The sequence below is a fragment of the Lepidochelys kempii genome, chromosome 2, assembly GCF_965140265.1.
Source record: "Lepidochelys kempii isolate rLepKem1 chromosome 2, rLepKem1.hap2, whole genome shotgun sequence".
NCBI classification, from domain to species: Eukaryota; Metazoa; Chordata; order Testudines; family Cheloniidae; genus Lepidochelys; species Lepidochelys kempii.
The window spans coordinates 74,529,869-74,546,575 of record NC_133257.1 but is presented as its reverse complement, the minus strand read 5'-3'; the positions used below and the strand labels follow the sequence as shown (position 1 = coordinate 74,546,575).

At 42.1% G+C, this 16,707-nt stretch overlaps 2 protein-coding genes across 7 annotated transcripts in view; one reads left to right on the top strand and one right to left on the bottom strand.

Annotated features, from left to right (window-relative positions):
• The window catches only part of SPIDR (scaffold protein involved in DNA repair), a 340,912-nt gene that overhangs the window by 148,480 nt on the left and 175,725 nt on the right, over window positions 1–16,707 (top strand). The gene's annotated exons all lie outside the window — the stretch shown is intronic.
• Window positions 8,300–9,928, bottom strand: LOC140907929 (uncharacterized). The gene is made up of 2 exons (XM_073335023.1): window positions 9,409–9,928; window positions 8,300–8,820 (listed from the first exon to the last, which is right to left on the bottom strand). The coding sequence occupies exons 1-2, from the start codon at window positions 9,926–9,928 to the stop codon at window positions 8,300–8,302; spliced, it is 1,041 nt and encodes a 346-aa protein (XP_073191124.1).

Sequence of the window (16,707 nt, the reverse complement as noted above, 5' to 3'; positions counted from 1 at the left end):
TCTACTAATGTTATATATGCCATCATGTGCCAGCAATGCCACTCTGCCATGTACATTGGCCAAACCAGATAGTCCCTATGCAAAAGAATACATGGACACAAATTGGACATCAGGAATGGTGACATACAAAAACTAGTAGGAGAACACTTCAGTCTTCCTGGACATTCTATAACAGATTTAAATGTAGCTATACTTGAAGAAAAAAACTTCAGAAACAGACTTCAAAGAGAAACAGCAGAACTAAAATTCATTCACAAATTTAACACCATTAATTTGGGACTGGGAGTGGCTGGCTCATTACAAAAGCAGCTTTGCCTCTCCTGGAATTGACACCTCCTCATCTATTTTTGGGAGTGGACTACAGCCACCCTGATCGAATGGCCCTGTCAACACTGGTTCTCCACTTGTGAGGTAGCTCCCTTCTCTTCATGTGTCAGTATAATAATGCCTGCATCTGTAATCTTCACTCCATGCATCTGATGAAGTGGGTTCTAGCCCATGATGGCTTATGCCCAAATAAATCTGTTAGTCTTTAAGGTGCCACCGAACTCCTTGTTGGTTTTGTGGATACAGACTAACATAGCTACCCCCTGATACTTGTACAGTACTTAAGAGCGATGATTAGCCAAGACATTCCGCTTCATTCTAGCAGTGCTTATAGCTATGTAGAAGATTAAAATGATATGATCTTTGTTACAAAATTCTATAGTTATCAGTCCAGGTTTCAGTTGAGTTGGAGAGGTTGGGGATGTCCCAGTAAAGGATCTGTCTGTGAGGCAATAGCCTGGGCCTTTGGTAGTGATTTTTTAAAAAAAAATTACTTTAATGTGAAAGGGCAGTCTCCAACAACCATTGTTTTTATATTTATCTGCTTGGAATAGTTAGATGCTGGCTCAGTGATCTACTGGCATTATATAATCTCTCCCAAACTGGGTGTCTCAAACCTAATTGTATGCTTCCAGGCCAGTAGAAGCTATGAGTAGAGTGGAAGCAGTCTGCTGAGATCCTGGCTGGAGGAAGTACCATGTATTGTTAAGTTATATTGCTGAGTTCTAGTGGGAATCAGTTCAACATGGGACATTTCAATGTTAATAAGAAAGGAAGGGTATATAAGAGGAGAACCCCAATACATATAAAGGGCATGACTTTTTATACTGTTATTTAACACCAGCTATAGCATAAGAACGTGCAAGAATGGCCATACTGGGTCAGACCAAAGGTCCAGCTAATCCAAATCCTGTCTTCCAACAGTGGCCAGTGCCAGGTTCCTGAGAAGGAATGAACAGAACAGGTAATCATCAAGTGATCTATCCCCTCTCGCCCATTCCCAGCTTCTGGCAAACAGAGGCTAGGGATACCACCCTTGTCCATCCTGGATAATAGCCATTGATGGACCTGTCCTCCATGAATTTATCTAGTTATTTTTTGAACCCTGTTACAGTCTTGGCCTTCACAACATCCTCTGTCAAAGAGTTCCACAGGTTGACTATGCGTTGTATGAAGAAACACTTCCTTTTGTTTGTTTTAAACCTGCTGCCTATTAATTTCATTTGATGACCTCTAGTTCTTGTGTTATGAGAAGGAATAAATAGCACTTCCTTATTTACTTTCTCCACACCAGTCATGATTTTATAGACCTCTATCATATCTCCTCTTAGTTGTCTCTTTTCCGAGCTTGACATCTCTTTCTTGCTTCTGTGTTTGTGGGCACAGTTCATTTCAGTTAGACAGCTAAATATTTGACTGTGGTATTTAGATATCCACAATATATTAATTGAATTTGTATGTAACTGTGCCCACAATCTTAGGTGCAAGAAAAAAAAAGGTCAGCTTTTAAATATCTGTACTAAATTGTCAAAGAAGCTGTTTTAATTTTGTCCTCTTAAGGTCTTGGGGTAAGAGGAAGAAAGTAGTTACGTCCACAGTTTTAACTGATATGTCTCATTAAAATATGGTATCATGGTACTGTGTAAATGTTATTCATGCTTAAATATACAGTACAGTCTCAATCTGTTTATTGAGGGAGAAAAACATTTTGTCACAATGAAAATTTCTTATTTAATAATCCTGCAGAAAAGATGCTCTAAATCTTAAAATTTAATAATGTGTACCATTCTATTAAAATAAAAGCTCTGTACTCAAAACTTTCCAGCACGTACAAGTGAGGAAATTCCAAGCATTCTGCTGTGACAGATACTGTTAGTGGGAAGTTGTCCACTGACGTCAAAACAGAGAATGGCAAACAGCTTTGTTCATGTCATATAAAAATGCATAGTCTTGGATAAACTCTGCGTTAGTAACAGAGCTATCAATGATATATGGGCAGCTTCACATGCATTCCCATGTGCATTCAATTCAATTCTACATTCCAGATTTTATTTAATGAGCAACTGATGGAGCCAAGACCTGGCACTGCACAAAATACCATAGCCTATTTTGTCCAGTCCTGAAGGAAAAACAAGATGAACAAATTCAGATTTAACACAGGATTATTACAAAGTTGTGACTTTTATTTCTCCATTAATAATTCTGAAAAACACATTTGGGATGTGTAAAATGATGGTTAATTTGTAAAAAGAGTTTGTGCCAAAATTCCTGCAGTAGTTTAACCACTAAAAAACCAGTTTCGATTAATGTGAGTGATATGTATGTAAAGCATGCAGAATTATCAGGATGCATCTCATCTTTTTTTGTATTTACATTTAAAAAAAAAGTTATTTCCTTGAGTTGTGTTGTCTAAACAGCATTGCTATATCATTTTTTTTGGTAATGTAATGCATTTCTTCAGGTTCATTGTGGAGAGACAATTTTAGGGTTAAGTCATGTCCCCTTGATGGAGTTGGTGGGGAGTGTAGTGTAGTGAGGTGTTGTACAGTTAAGTATACATTTGTGCAAAGAGATTTGTGCATGCAATTATTCATGCCCCTGGACTTATCAAGCTCTTCATATAAATGGGAGTTTTGCAGGGTACGCCTCTTTGTTTGTGCAATTCTGTACTGGCAAGGAGATGGATTAAATCAGGGTTTCCCTATTTCCCTTCCAGACAAAGACATGTTTTCTTGGACCCCTCCCCCAAAATTTCTTATTTTAACCATAGGGAGGCAAAATTTAATAACCGTAGCCATATCATAACAAATACAGTTATAAAAAAGAGAATCAGAAAGTAAACTTGGTAAACTTTGCTGCCCAAAATGAATCCTCAGTAATTTTCTTTTGCCGATGCCTTTAACGTTTCCGGAAAATATGCACTTCTGCTCTTAATTTGAAGAGTCTACTCACTTCTGCTTCTAGCTTTTGTGTTGTGCCACAGTTTTAAAGACATTTTTAGCAACAAGAGCTTGGTGGTATATAAGGGAGTGAAATTGCAAAGTATTAGGTGCAGGGTTAGGCATCTGTTTGACCACGCATATATTCTTACCAGCCGTTGACTTGGCACCATCTATTCAGATGGCAATACACGACTCCCATTGAATGTGGAAGTCTTTGCCAGCTTCTTGAAATATCTTGAATAAACATTCTCCTATTTTCTGTCCTGGCACAGCTTTACAAATGAATAAGTCTCTTTCAAGTATCAGAGGGGTAGCCATGTTAGTCTGGATCTGTAAAAGCGGCAAAGAGTCCTTATAGACATGAGCAGCTAACGTGGATAGTGTTGGAGCATAAGCATCTGACGAAGTGGGTATTCACCCACGGAAGCTTATGCTCCAGTTTGTCTCTTAGTCTATAAGGTGCCACAAGTCTTTTTCAATAGAACAATCAGAATATACAATAGCCATAAATACGAAGTGGTGCAGCCCCAGAAATATTGGTTGAATCATAAGGCTGAGTTGTAAAGTAGTCATTTAGCCTAAATTTTTAAAGCAATTGGCCTTGGACTTCCTTGGCCACATCACTAATGTGGCACATAAGATTGTTGTTCAACAGATGCACTGTTTTCACTTTTCTTTAAGCTCTATAATTTCTTAAACCGTATTTTTCAAGGCTTCAAGTTTTCTCTTCTTTAAAAAAAGCCCTCAGGTTCATCTATTCATAATAGATGTTTGTTTCTAAGTGTAACAATGACTTGAAGAGCCAGATCTTCAGAATATACTGTGGTACAGAATCACTCTAAAACAGCACCTGGTATATGTTGTATGTTTGTGTTTTCATTTATCTTCCTGAACCATAATCAGAATAACTTCCAATGTCCTTCTCAGAAATGGATGAAGGTCTTCATCCCAGACTTGCATGACGATGTGATCCCACCACTCAGTGCTTGTTTCCCAAGCACAAAAGCGGTGTTCAACAGTAGTGAGCATGTCCGTGAATGCCACAAGCAAACTCGTGTCATATGCGTTACGCAAGTTGATGTCGTTGGAGTCCTCACTGTCACTTTGGATCATAAGGAATAACTCGACTGCCAAATGTGACATGCTAGTGAGACTCGTCAGTATACTCCTCAGCAGTTCGGGCTCCATTCCCGCAGAATGAAAGGGAAAACAGAGTGTGCAGTACAAAAAAAGTTGAAAGATGGTGCCAAAGGTGGATGGAAGCACAGGGATTGCTGGGATGTGAACCGATGCATCACGGGGCATTGAGACAGACCCAGAATGCCCTGCACCCTCTGCCCCCTTCCCACAAGCCACAGCGCCAGAATGGGAAGAGATGCTCTGTGGGATAGCTGCCCATAATGCACCACTCCCAATGCCGCTGCAAGTGCCACAAATGTGGCCGCACCAGTGCGCCTGCGGCTATCAGTGTGGACAGACTGCAGCGCTTACCCTGCTGTGCTCTCCGAAGGCTGGTTTAACTCAAAGTGCTCTACATCTGCAAGTGGAGCCATGCCCTCAGAGCCAACTGAGCTGGAACACTGAATGAATGATGCATGCAGTGAGGTTCTGTGAGTCTCAGCAAGGTCCTCAGGCCTTAGTGATTATAGAAGATGCTTCTGGTAATCCCATTTCATGACTTTGTCATAAATAACATTATAATAGGATTTATACTATTTTACAGAAGGTAAATATAAGAGCACCTGCACGGGCATAGGCTTAATACCATTTTATTAGCAGGAGCTGTAGTAGCCTGCTAAGCCCCCACACTGTACTAAACTGTGCTGGATCACTAATTGGGCTTCACACGTTACAAAAATATGATGGCCTTAAAGAGGCACACTTCTATTGGACTTACGTTTTATATTCATTTTTTAATTAACGAGAATTAGAATTTTGTAAAATGTCACCTTTTTTTTATTATCTCTGGGGCAACCCTTCAACCCCACATATCTTCTCCTTTGCAACCTTTCGTGGGGGGGTGGTGGGTGGGATTGGAATTTACAGTTTGCAAAACTTTTCATTAGACAACCTGTTAATAATAATGGTCAAGTTTATTACAGTAGTACCCAAGGGACAGTCAAGAATGGGGTCCCATTGTGTCTGGCACAGAGTAACAGTCTGGTCCTGCCCCAAAGAGCTTGCAGTCTAAATAGACGAACAGGGTGGAAGAAGGGGTATAACCTAAGCAGAGTGAACAATATGATGGCAACAAATTTCATGTTAATTCCATGATTTTGTGTGTGAGAGTTTGTGAGTGTGTGTGTGAGAGAGAGATTGATTTAGGGTATGTCTACACTACGGAATAAGGTCGAATTTATAGAAATCGGTTTTATATATTCGAGTGTGTGTGTCCCCACAGAAAATGCTCTAAGTGCATTAAGTGCATTAACTCGGCGGAGCGCTTCCACAGTACCGAGGCTAGAGTCGACTTCCGGAGCGTTGCACTGTGGGTAGCTATCCCACAGTTCCCGCAGTCTCCGCTGCCCATTGGAATTCTGGGTTGAGATCCCAATGCCTGATGGGGCTAAAACATTGTCGCGGGTGGTTCTGGGTACATATCATCAGGCCCCCGTTCCCTCCCTCCCTCCGTGAAAGCAAGGGCAGACAATCATTTCGCGCCTTTTTTCCTGAGTTACCTGTGCAGACGCCATGGCACGGCAAGCATGGAGCCCGCTCAGGTAACCGTCACCCTATGTCTCCTGGGTGCTGGCAGACGCGGTACGGCATTGCTACACAGTAGCAGCAACCCCTTGCCTTGTGGCAGCAGACGGTACAGTACGACTGGTAGCTGTCATCGTCATGTCCGAGGTGCTCCTGGCCACGTCGGCTGGGAGCGCCTGGGCAGACATGGGCTCAGGGACTAAATTTGGAGTGACTTGACCAGGTCATTCTCTTTAGTCCTGCAGTCAGTCCTATTGAACCGTCTTATGGTGAGCGGGCAGGCGATACGGACTGCTAGCAGTCGTACTGTACCATCTTCTGCCGAGCAGCCATGAGATGTGGATGGCATGCAGTCCTTCTGCACCGTCTGCTGCCAGCCAAAGATGTAAAAGATAGATGGAGTGGATCAAAACAAGAAATAGACCAGATTTGTTTTGTACTCATTTGCTTCCCCCACTCCCCTGTCTAGGGGACTCATTCTTCTAGGTCACACTGCAGTCACTCACAGAGAAGGTGCAGCAAGGTAAATCTAGCCATGTATCAATCAGAGGCCAGGCTAACCTTCTTGTTCCAATAAGGACAATAACTTAGGTGCACCATTTCTTATTGGAACCCTCCGTGAAGTCCTGCCTGAAATACTCCTTGATGTAAAGCCACCCCCTTTGTTGATTTTAGCTCCCTGAAGCCAACCCTGTAAGCCGTGTCGTCAGTCGCCCCTCCCTCCGTCAGAGCAACGGCAGACAATCGTTCCGCGCCTTTTTTCTGTGCGGACGCCATACCAAGGCAAGCAGGGAGGCCGCTCAGCTCACTTTGGCAATTAGGAGTACATTAAACACCACACGCATTATCCAGCAGTATATGCAGCACCAGAACCTGGCAAAGCGATACCGGGCGAGGAGGCGACGTCAGCGCGGTCACGTGAGTGATCAGGACATGGACACAGATTTCTGTGAAAGCATGAGCCCTGCCAATGCATGCATCATGGTGCTAATGGGGCAGGTTCATGCTGTGGAACGCCGATTCTGGGCTCGGGAAACAAGCACAGACTGGTGGGACCGCATAGTGTTGCAGGTCTGGGACGATTCCCAGTGGCTGCGAAACTTTCGCGTGCGTAAGGGCACTTTCATGGAACTTTGTGACTTGCTTTCCCCTGCCCTGAGGCGCATGAATACCAAGATGAGAGCAGCCCTCACAGTTGAGAAGCGAGTGGCGATAGCCCTGTGGAAGCTTGCAATGCCAGACAGCTACCGGTCAGTTGGGAATCAATTTTGAGTGGGCAAATCTACTGTGGGGGCTGCTGTGATGCAAGTAGCCCACGCAATCAAAGATCTGCTGATATCAAGGGTAGTGACCCTGGGAAATGTGCAGGTCATAGTGGATGGCTTTGCTGCAATGGGATTCCCTAACTGTGGTGGGGCCATAGATGGAACCCATATCCCTATCTTGGCACCGGAGCACCAAGCCGCCGAGTACATAAACCGCAAGGGGTACTTTTCGATAGTGCTGCAAGCTCTGGTGGATCACAAGGGACGTTTCACCAACATCAACGTGGGATGGCCGGGAAAGGTGCATGATGCTCGCATCTTCAGGACCTCTGGTCTGTTTCAAAAGCTGCAGGAAGGGACTTTATTCCCAGACCAGAAAATAACTGTTGGGGATGTTGAAATGCCTATATGTATCCTTGGGGACCCAGTCTACCCCTTAATGCCATGGCTCATGAAGCCGTACACAGGCAGCCTGGACAGTAGTCAGGAGCTGTTCAACTGCAGGCTGAGCAAGTGCAGAATGGTGGTAGAATGTGCATTTGGACGTTTAAAGGCGCGCTGGCGCAGTTTACTGACTCGCTTAGACCTCAGCGAAACCAATATTCCCACTGTTATTACTGCTTGCTGTGTGCTCCACAATATCCGTGAGAATAAGGGGGAGACATTTATGGCGGGGTGGGAGGTTGAGGCAAATCGCCTGGCTGCTGGTTACGCGCAGCCAGACACCAGGGCGGTTAGAAGAGCACAGGAGGGTGCGGTACACATCAGAGAAGCTTTGAAAACCAGTTTCATGACTGGCCAGGCTACGGTGTGAAAGTTCTGTTTGTTTCTCCTTGATGAAACCCCCCGCCCCTTGGTTCACTCTACTTCCCTGTAAGCTAACCACCCGCCCCTCCTCCCTTCAATCACCGCTTGCAGAGGCAATAAAGTCATTGTTGCTTCACATTCATGCATTCTTTATTCATTCATCACACAAATAAGGGGATGACTACCAAGGTAGCCGAGGAGGGAAGGAAAATGCCACACAGCACTTTAAGCACAGCACTTTAAAAGTTTACAACTTTAAAATTTATTGAATGACAGCCTTCTTTTTTTGGGGCAATCCTCTGTGGTGGAGTGGCTGGTTGGCCGGAGGCCCCCCCACCGCGTTCTTGGGCGTCTGGGTGTGGAGGCTATGGAACTTGGGGAGGAGGGCGGTTGGTTACACAGGGGCTGCAGTGGCAGTCTGTGCTCCAGCTGCCTTTGCTGCAGCTCAACCATACACTGGAGCATACTGGTTTGGTCCTGCAGCAGCCTCAGCATTGAATCCTGCCTCCTCTCATCACGCTGCCGCCACATTTGAGCTTCAGCCCTGTCTTCAGCCCGCCACTTACTCTCTTCAGCCCGCCACCTCTCCTCCCAGTCATTTTGTGCTTTCCTGCACTCTGACATTATTTGCCTCCACGCATTCGTCTGTGCTCTGTCAGTGTGGGAGGACAGCATGAGCTCGGAGAACATTTCATCGCGAGTGCGTTTTTTTTTCTTTCTAAGCTTCACTAGCCTCTGGGAAGGAGAAGATCCTGTGATCATTGAAACACATGCAGCTGGTGGAGAAAAAAAAAGGGACAGCGGTATTTAAAAAGACATATTTTATAAAACAGTGGCTACACTCTTTCAGGGTAAACCTTGCTGTTAACATTACATACATAGCACATGTGCTTTCGTTACAAGGTCGCATTTTGCCTCCTCCCACCACGTGACTACCCCCTCAACCTTCCCCCCTCCCTGTGGCTAACAGCGGGGAACATTTCTGTTTAGCCACAGGCAAACAGCCCAGCAGGAATGGGCTCCTCTGAGTGTCCCCTGAAGAAAAGCACTCTATTTCAACCAGGTGACCATGAATTATATCTCACTCTCCTGAGGATAACACAGAGAGATAAAGAACGGATGTTGTTTGAATGCCAGCAAACATACACTGCAATGCTTTGTTCTACAATGATTCCCGAGTACGTGTTACTGGCCTGGAGTGGTAAAGTGTCCTACCATGAAGGACGCAATAAGGCTGCCCTCCCCAGAAACCTTTTGCAAAGGCTTTAGGACTACATCTAGGAGAACCGCAAATGCCAGGGCAAAGTAATCCTTTCACATGCTTGCTTTTAAACCATGTATAGTATTTTAAAAGGTACACTCACCAGAGGTCCCTTCTCCGCCTGCTGGGTCCAGGAGGCAGCCTTGGGTGGGTTCGGGGGGTACTGGCTCCAGGTCTAGGGTGAGAAACAGTTCCTGGCTGTCGGGAAAACCAGTTTCTCTGCTTGCTTGCTGTGAGCTATCTACAACCTCCTCCTCCTCCTCATCTTCTTCGTCCCCAAAACCTGCTTCCGTATTGCCTCCATCTCCATTGAAGGAGTCAAACAACACGGCTGGGGTAGTGGTGGCTGAACCCCCTAAAATGGCATGCAGATCATCATAGAAACGGCATGTTTGGGGCTCTGACCCAGAGCGGCTGTTCGCCTCTCTGGTTTTCTGGTAGGCTTGCCTCAGCTCCTTCAGTTTCACGCGGCACTGCTTCGGGTCCCTGTTATGGCCTCTGTCCTTCATGCCCTGGGAGATTTTCACAAAGGTTTTGGCATTTCGAAAACTGGAACGGAGTTCTGATAGCACGGATCCTCTCCCCAAACAGCGATCAGATCCCGTACCTCCCGTTTGGTCCATGCTGGAGCTCTTTTGCGATTCTGGGACTCCATCATGGTCACCTGTGCTGATGAGCTCTGCATGGTCACCTGCAGCTTGCCACGCTGGCCAAACAGGAAATGAGATTCAAAAGTTCGCGGTTCTTTTCCTGTCTACCTGGCCAGTGCATCTGAGTTGAGAGTGCTGTCCAGAGCGGTCATAATGGAGCACTCTGGGATAGCTCCCGGAGGCCAATACCATCGAATTGTGTCCACAGTACCCCAAATTCGAGCCTGCAACGTCAATTTAAGCGCTAATCCACTTGTCAGGGGTGGAGTAAGGAAATTGATTTTAAGAGCCCTTTAAGTCGAAATAAAGGGCTTCATTGTGTGGACGGGTGCAGGTTTACATCGATTTAACGCTGCTAAATTCGACCTAAAGTCCTAGTGTAGACCAGGGCTTAGTTAGGAAGGGATAAGCTACATGGAAAGAGAAGGGAGAGGGGATATTGAAAGGAAGGTAGGTGAAGGACAGAACAGGGAAGAAGAGGGTAACGGGCAGGTGTGAGTGAAGCTGAGGAGAAGAAACTGAGTGTGGGATAGGACAGGGTTGGACCAATCAGGACAGTCAAAACTCTAGAGAGTTCTCTGAATGTCCACAGGTCCCTGCTTTGGCTACTTCTGCAGCTGCTCCTGGACTCTGTGGCTGATTCCTCTCTGCAATTTTTCCCCAAGGTCACATATGGGGGAGGAGGCAACATCTGGGTTTTAGTTTTGCAAAGTGTTGCAGGGATACTACTAGGTCTCTTCCATCTAACTTTTATGTTCTTGGAATCTTACTGTTTGATTGTTCTGAATTGGCGAATCTTTCCTCTTAAGACTGGGGTTTTGAAAAACCGAATAGTGTAAACTTCTAAAACCTATAAAACTTCTAAAGAATTTCTCCTATCTCTTATTTAAAGTACAATAATTACATAAAACTGTATGTCAAACTGCTATAGAATAGGGTAAATATGAAATGTTTTACCCTGGGATTATCATACTCTCTCTATAGGTTTTTATATCTTTTATCATATGCTGCATTTAAAGTTTTAAAATTATGGATGATAAACACTACCCACGTTAGCTGCTCATGTCTATCCATGCAGCAAAGCTAAACGTTTTGTCAGGAAAAAGGTCTCGCATCATAAAATCTTTAAATGAAAATAAATAAGCATTGCATACAAATGTAATACATAACTATAAACTCCAACTGCATTGTGTCTCCACAGTGTGGGGAAAGAAGGGAGTCTTCAGTTGATTTTGGAGCATGATTAACAAGAACTCATAACTAGTGGAGGCCTAAAACTTTAAGCATCTTAGTAACACCATAATTATATCAATAAATCTAATATCAGAACACTGAATGTTATAACAGAGTCTCAGTGTTGTGGTACATAATTACAGATAGTCTTTTAAGACTTTGTCCCAGTTTTGAATAGAACAGGCTTAGTGACTTGATTCACAGATCTCTGGATTCGTTTTTCTTCAACATTAAGGGACATACCAAAGCCATTAATGCAATAATTTAGCTGCGTAGATAGAATTGAAATTTTAAGGTTATGAATTGACTTAAGCATAGTTAGCACTGTGTCTTGTATACTCTGATCTTCTGAAACAATGTATCAGACTCCTTAATGGCTTAGTATTAATGAAAATTCATCCTCAAGATGTTGGTTTAAATGAGTATCTAAACGTGTGGGTGCTGATGTGCAAAACCATGGGAACAGGCCATCTGAATTATGTCAGTAATACAGTTGGATTGGCTTCTTCTTTTGTTGTATTTCAACAATTCCACTACCTATGCCAACCAGCAGTAGAAAACGAAAAATACTCACAGAGGGTCTTCGAACTGCAAGGACGGTTAAGGTTGGGTTTGGGACAAAGTTGAAAGAGTTGCAAGGAAATATACCTTCTTAGCACCAAAATTCAGAAACCACAAGAGGGGCTTGATACTGGAAGATGCTGAGCATTGCGGCCTCAATCCAGCAAAGCACTTAAACCCATGTGAACAAGGCACAAGGACAATGTCAGTGCCTAAAATAAGAAGTGAAATAAATGACTCGCAAAATTCTGCCAAATGAACAGTTAAGCAAACTGGAATATAGGACCCGTTTTCCTCTAACACTTTTCAGTTATAACCATTTTAGGTGTTACTTATGCGGATAATAAGTACAACATTTTCAGACAGAAACACAATTTTTTTCAAGCTCTCCCTGCAAGACGGGTGTGTGCCTAAAACAGCAGATAATCTAAATAGATATTTTAGAGCCAGAAAGGAGCTCCTTTTGAAAAATAAAATTACATTTCTCCCAATCTTTCTCTCTAAATTCTTACCTACCTTATCCTTATTACTCATTATTTAATTCTGACAGAAGTAATAAGGTCCCCATGTTCCTTTCCTTCTGGAAATACCAACTAGCAAATGTCATTTTGCCCATTAATAGCGAAGCCAGTTTGTCTTATTCGCGTGATAAATTATGCCCACTCGGTCTTTTGAGTATCATATGTCTTGGGAAGCAGAATTTACAATTTAATATCAAATACTCCTATTACGGACTGAAGTAGATCAAATCTCTTACCAAATTCTCTCAGGGAAAGTTAGATATTACTGCCTGACCCCTATCCTCTGGAATGGGGCACATAAGAGTCATGAGATTCTTCAGAACAGTATCTCCAGCCTACCTCCCTGTAGCATACATTTGAAAAAAATTCTGCTGTGGTAAATTGCTGTTTGGGGGGGGGAATCCTGAAGTTATTTCTGATAATCAAAACTACTATAGAGGGCAGTAAAAAAAAAAAGAAAAGAAAGAAACCAAACAAGCAAGCAAGCAAACAACCTCCAAGTGTTAAAACCAAAGAGAAAAAACTTAAATTGCAGGCGAGCTCAACTCAAGCCCGTCCTTTGGATATCTGAGTCACTTTGTTCCCATTCTAGTCCCACCCGAGCCATCCACACCAGGTGTTATAAAAATATAAACACTTTAAAAGTGTTTGATAATTAAATCTTTTGTAGTGAGGTACTTCCATATAATTTGTATGTTTCATCCGACAGACTGAAGAAAACGAAAAAGTCTCTTGCCCCCTCACCCCAATAAAAGTGAGAGAATTCTAAAAAACTCAAAGCAACCCCCTGAAATGCATGTCCTATTACAAAGAAGGGGGTATGGTTTTGATATTAAGCAAAAAGTATACCAACTACAGAGGGGAAATAATTGATTTGGTTCTCCTATTAATTATCTACATATATGTATTTCAGAGGCTACAAACCTTCTGAGTGTTTAGTTTTGAAAGACATTAATGGCATGTGTACCTCAATTTTTTTCTCTTTATCTGTTAGCTCTGAATTTCACCCTGGTCAATGAGGCCTAAATTGTTTTATTCTATTATTTATATTTTAGCTCAGGCAGTAGAATCAGATTCAATGTTGCTGCTGTATTTTCTCCTATTTTTGTACTAGTTTTATACAGGTTTTGTGCACTTTCCCTTTCCCCTTGTTGCAACATAGCTACAGGGTGTTATTCCATTCTTACCTCTGTTTTACCTTGTCATTCCATTGGCTTCAGTGGAGTTATTTCTGATTTTTTTACTGGCATAAGTGAGAACCGAATCAAACTCCTTGTCGTTTGGATAGATCATGAATACCCCCTCTGTTTTCTACATCTGCCAAGTGAGGTTGCTGAATAACCTTTTTTTCCTAGCTTCTCCCATCCAGGAGTGGAGTCTGTATTAAGCATACCTTCCCAAACAGGTGTTCCTTGTTGAACAAATTACTGTTGGTACTTGATATATTTATATTTATCATTTCTAGGTTGAGAAGCTAATGGTTATTTGTTTAAAGAAAAGGAGTACTTGTGGCACCTTAGAGACTAACCAATTTATTTGAGCATGCTCAAATAAATTGGTTAGTCTCTAAGGTGCCACAAGTACTCCTTTTCTTTTTGCGAATACAGACTAACACGGCTGTTCCTCTGAAACCGGTTATTTGTTTGTTTTCCTTTTCCAGGTCCTATTTAAGTGTTGTAAGAGAAAATGAAAGAATTGTCAGATTTTTTTTTTCTTATAATAAAGGTTTTAGCCATTTGCTTTCTCATCAAAGAAGTTTTCCGATTAAATTAATCTGCTTCAATATTCATGATCGGTAGAGGCCAAAAGTGGTTTTATTTTTTCCAGCTACTTAGCTGTTGACCAACTAGTGCAACCAAGATGTCATGCAGATTTTTGACCAGGAAACAGTTTGTTTACTTTCTGCAATTCCTCGGAGAATGGTTTTCTTTACTAATGTCATAGGTAGTGTGGAACTAGTGTTCTGCATGAGAAAAATTTCTGTTGATTACCTTGATTCCATTTCCTCCCATTGATGAGAACAAACTTAAAATATTCAAAATTATTATGAGTTGAAATTAACAGCTATTACATCAGCATCAAGAAGGTGGTAAACTCACACATGCTGTATAACAATCCAAATGCTGAAATGTAGAACTATGACCAGACATTCAGGAACCTCACTGCACAGCATTGATTTAGTTGTACCATGTCATATGCACTCTAAAATTTGGAATTGCTTAATTGTCTTTCATAGTAAAGAAAGTACTTAGAGAATACTGATTTTCTCACTATAGTCAGTCAAGATCGATACATTATTATTTAATATGTAGATATCTGGAAGAAAGAGGTAGGCTAGAAGGGTTCGTAATATCCACTCCTCCTCCTCCTTGTCTATTCAAGATGGGGTTTTGGCTTTTTTTGTTTTTCCTGGAAAATATTTAGTGATTAAATTAAGAGAGGTAGGTCCAAACTTAAGTTTTTGTTGCTTTTGAAATGAGAAGTCGTGCATTTTTAACTTTTTTAAGATTTAAATGGGAATACATGGAATGCAAACATGTATTTGGAGAGCTTCTCCCCTTCTTTGTTTTTTTCATACCTTCTTGGTCCTTCCTTGATCACTCTTCATGCCCCCAGTGATGAGATAATATCAGTGGTCCATTTCAGCTTCCTCCCAGGTTCAGTAACTACTTCAGATTCTTATCTCAAAGTTTAGAGTTCTCAGAGATGCCACTATACTACTCTTATTTCAATGAAATTCATTAATCATCTTTGCAGTTGGTCTTTTAGTAGAATGAAAAATGTTAGCATCCAGGAAATATCAGGCTAAATCCTGCTGGCTTTAGTCACCTAAGTAATCTGCAATGGGACTGTGTGTTTGAATAAAGCCAGCAGGATTTGGACCATTCAACCTGAACAGGAATATCCCTTGTGTAACTTTCAGTTGAATCAGACTTTCAGAGTAGGGCGGAAGGAATTTTATTGTTGTTTGAACATATTAATGTATACAGATATTAAGTTTTTATTTTAAACCCACAAAAGCAAGGGAATTCGTAGCTGAAATTCTATTTCTAATCATCCCATTTTGCCAGAATTGCAAATTGAATATTATAGGCAATACAGGAAATATTGTGAGAGTTTCAAGGTTATATTGTTTACAAAAGCCCTCTCCCACTTACTCCTCAAAAACAGCACATTCATTATCAATTTAAAAGGGTGTATGTAGCCTCTAGATGTCCTTCACTCAGTTTATTGTTGATACGGGGGTAGGCGGAAGGCCCCCCCTTGCAAAAAAGTGCCTTCCCTACTTGCAAATCTTTACAGTTTTTACTACGTTTAAAATCTTATCCTACCTCTAAACAAGACACAACAGGACAGCTCTGTTATCTGTGTTATCTAGATGTATTGTTGTCACTACTTGATGTATCAGGGACTACTGTAGGGGAAACTGTTTGGCATGTTTCTATCATACCTCCTCCTCAGCACCTTTAGACCCAGAATAGAAAAGTAAAGTCAAAGAATAGTAAAAGCTTGAATCCATGCTGGTCACCTCAGGGTCTGACTTAAACCCACTAAAGAACCAATATTTGTTTGAGATGGAAACTTCTACTTTAAGGCAAGATAGTGTCCTGCATGCTGGAGGGTGGGGTTGTGGAATGGCTGTGAAGTGGCTGGTGCCTCCTATAAGGAATTCTGGCTGAGTCATGATTACCCTCTGTAATCTTAAATAAACTTCTGGCTTTCCTCCTTGCTTCCCAGCTCCCTCATGAAACATTCAGAAATGGTACGTGGTCCTTTTAAAAAATCCAGTTTAAGCGTATCATCATATACCTCCACTTTAATGGGTCTTGTATTATTACTGTACAGTGTAAAAAAAAGAAAAGAAAATATCACAGTAAGCACTGTAATATAACTTCAGAGAAAGCAGTTCAGGTCTATCCTTGTTTTTTAAGCAGATAATATGACTGTCTATTGCTTTAACATGAAGGAGTTTTTAATGTGATTCAGTGCAGGCTACAGCTGTTATCGTATTAAATGAGTTCTGCTGGAGACTGGAATTTCCAGACAGTCTTGACCGCTGGGAGGTGGAATGTTGCACTGACGTCAGGAGCTGCTCCTGGGAATGTTTTGCATTCCTCTTCCTGGCAATGGTCAGGTGGCTTCCAGCAAGAAGGAAGGAACAGCCGCTTCCAAAAAGGAGGGGAAAAAAGAGGAGGAAAAGAACAGTTTATAATAAAAGTATTGTGGAGGCGGAACTCGTGTTATAAGCCAGATTTGAAATTAGAACCAGATGTTTTGCTTTTGAAAGCTGCACGAATGTTAAATGCATCTATTAAAGACTACGATGGTTGAAGTATTTGTCTATCTGTTGCACTTTAATCTCATTGCTCTGTATTTAAACACAGTTGAGAAAAACAGATTTTTGTCCCTGGGATTTGAACAGCTTCTTTTATAAAA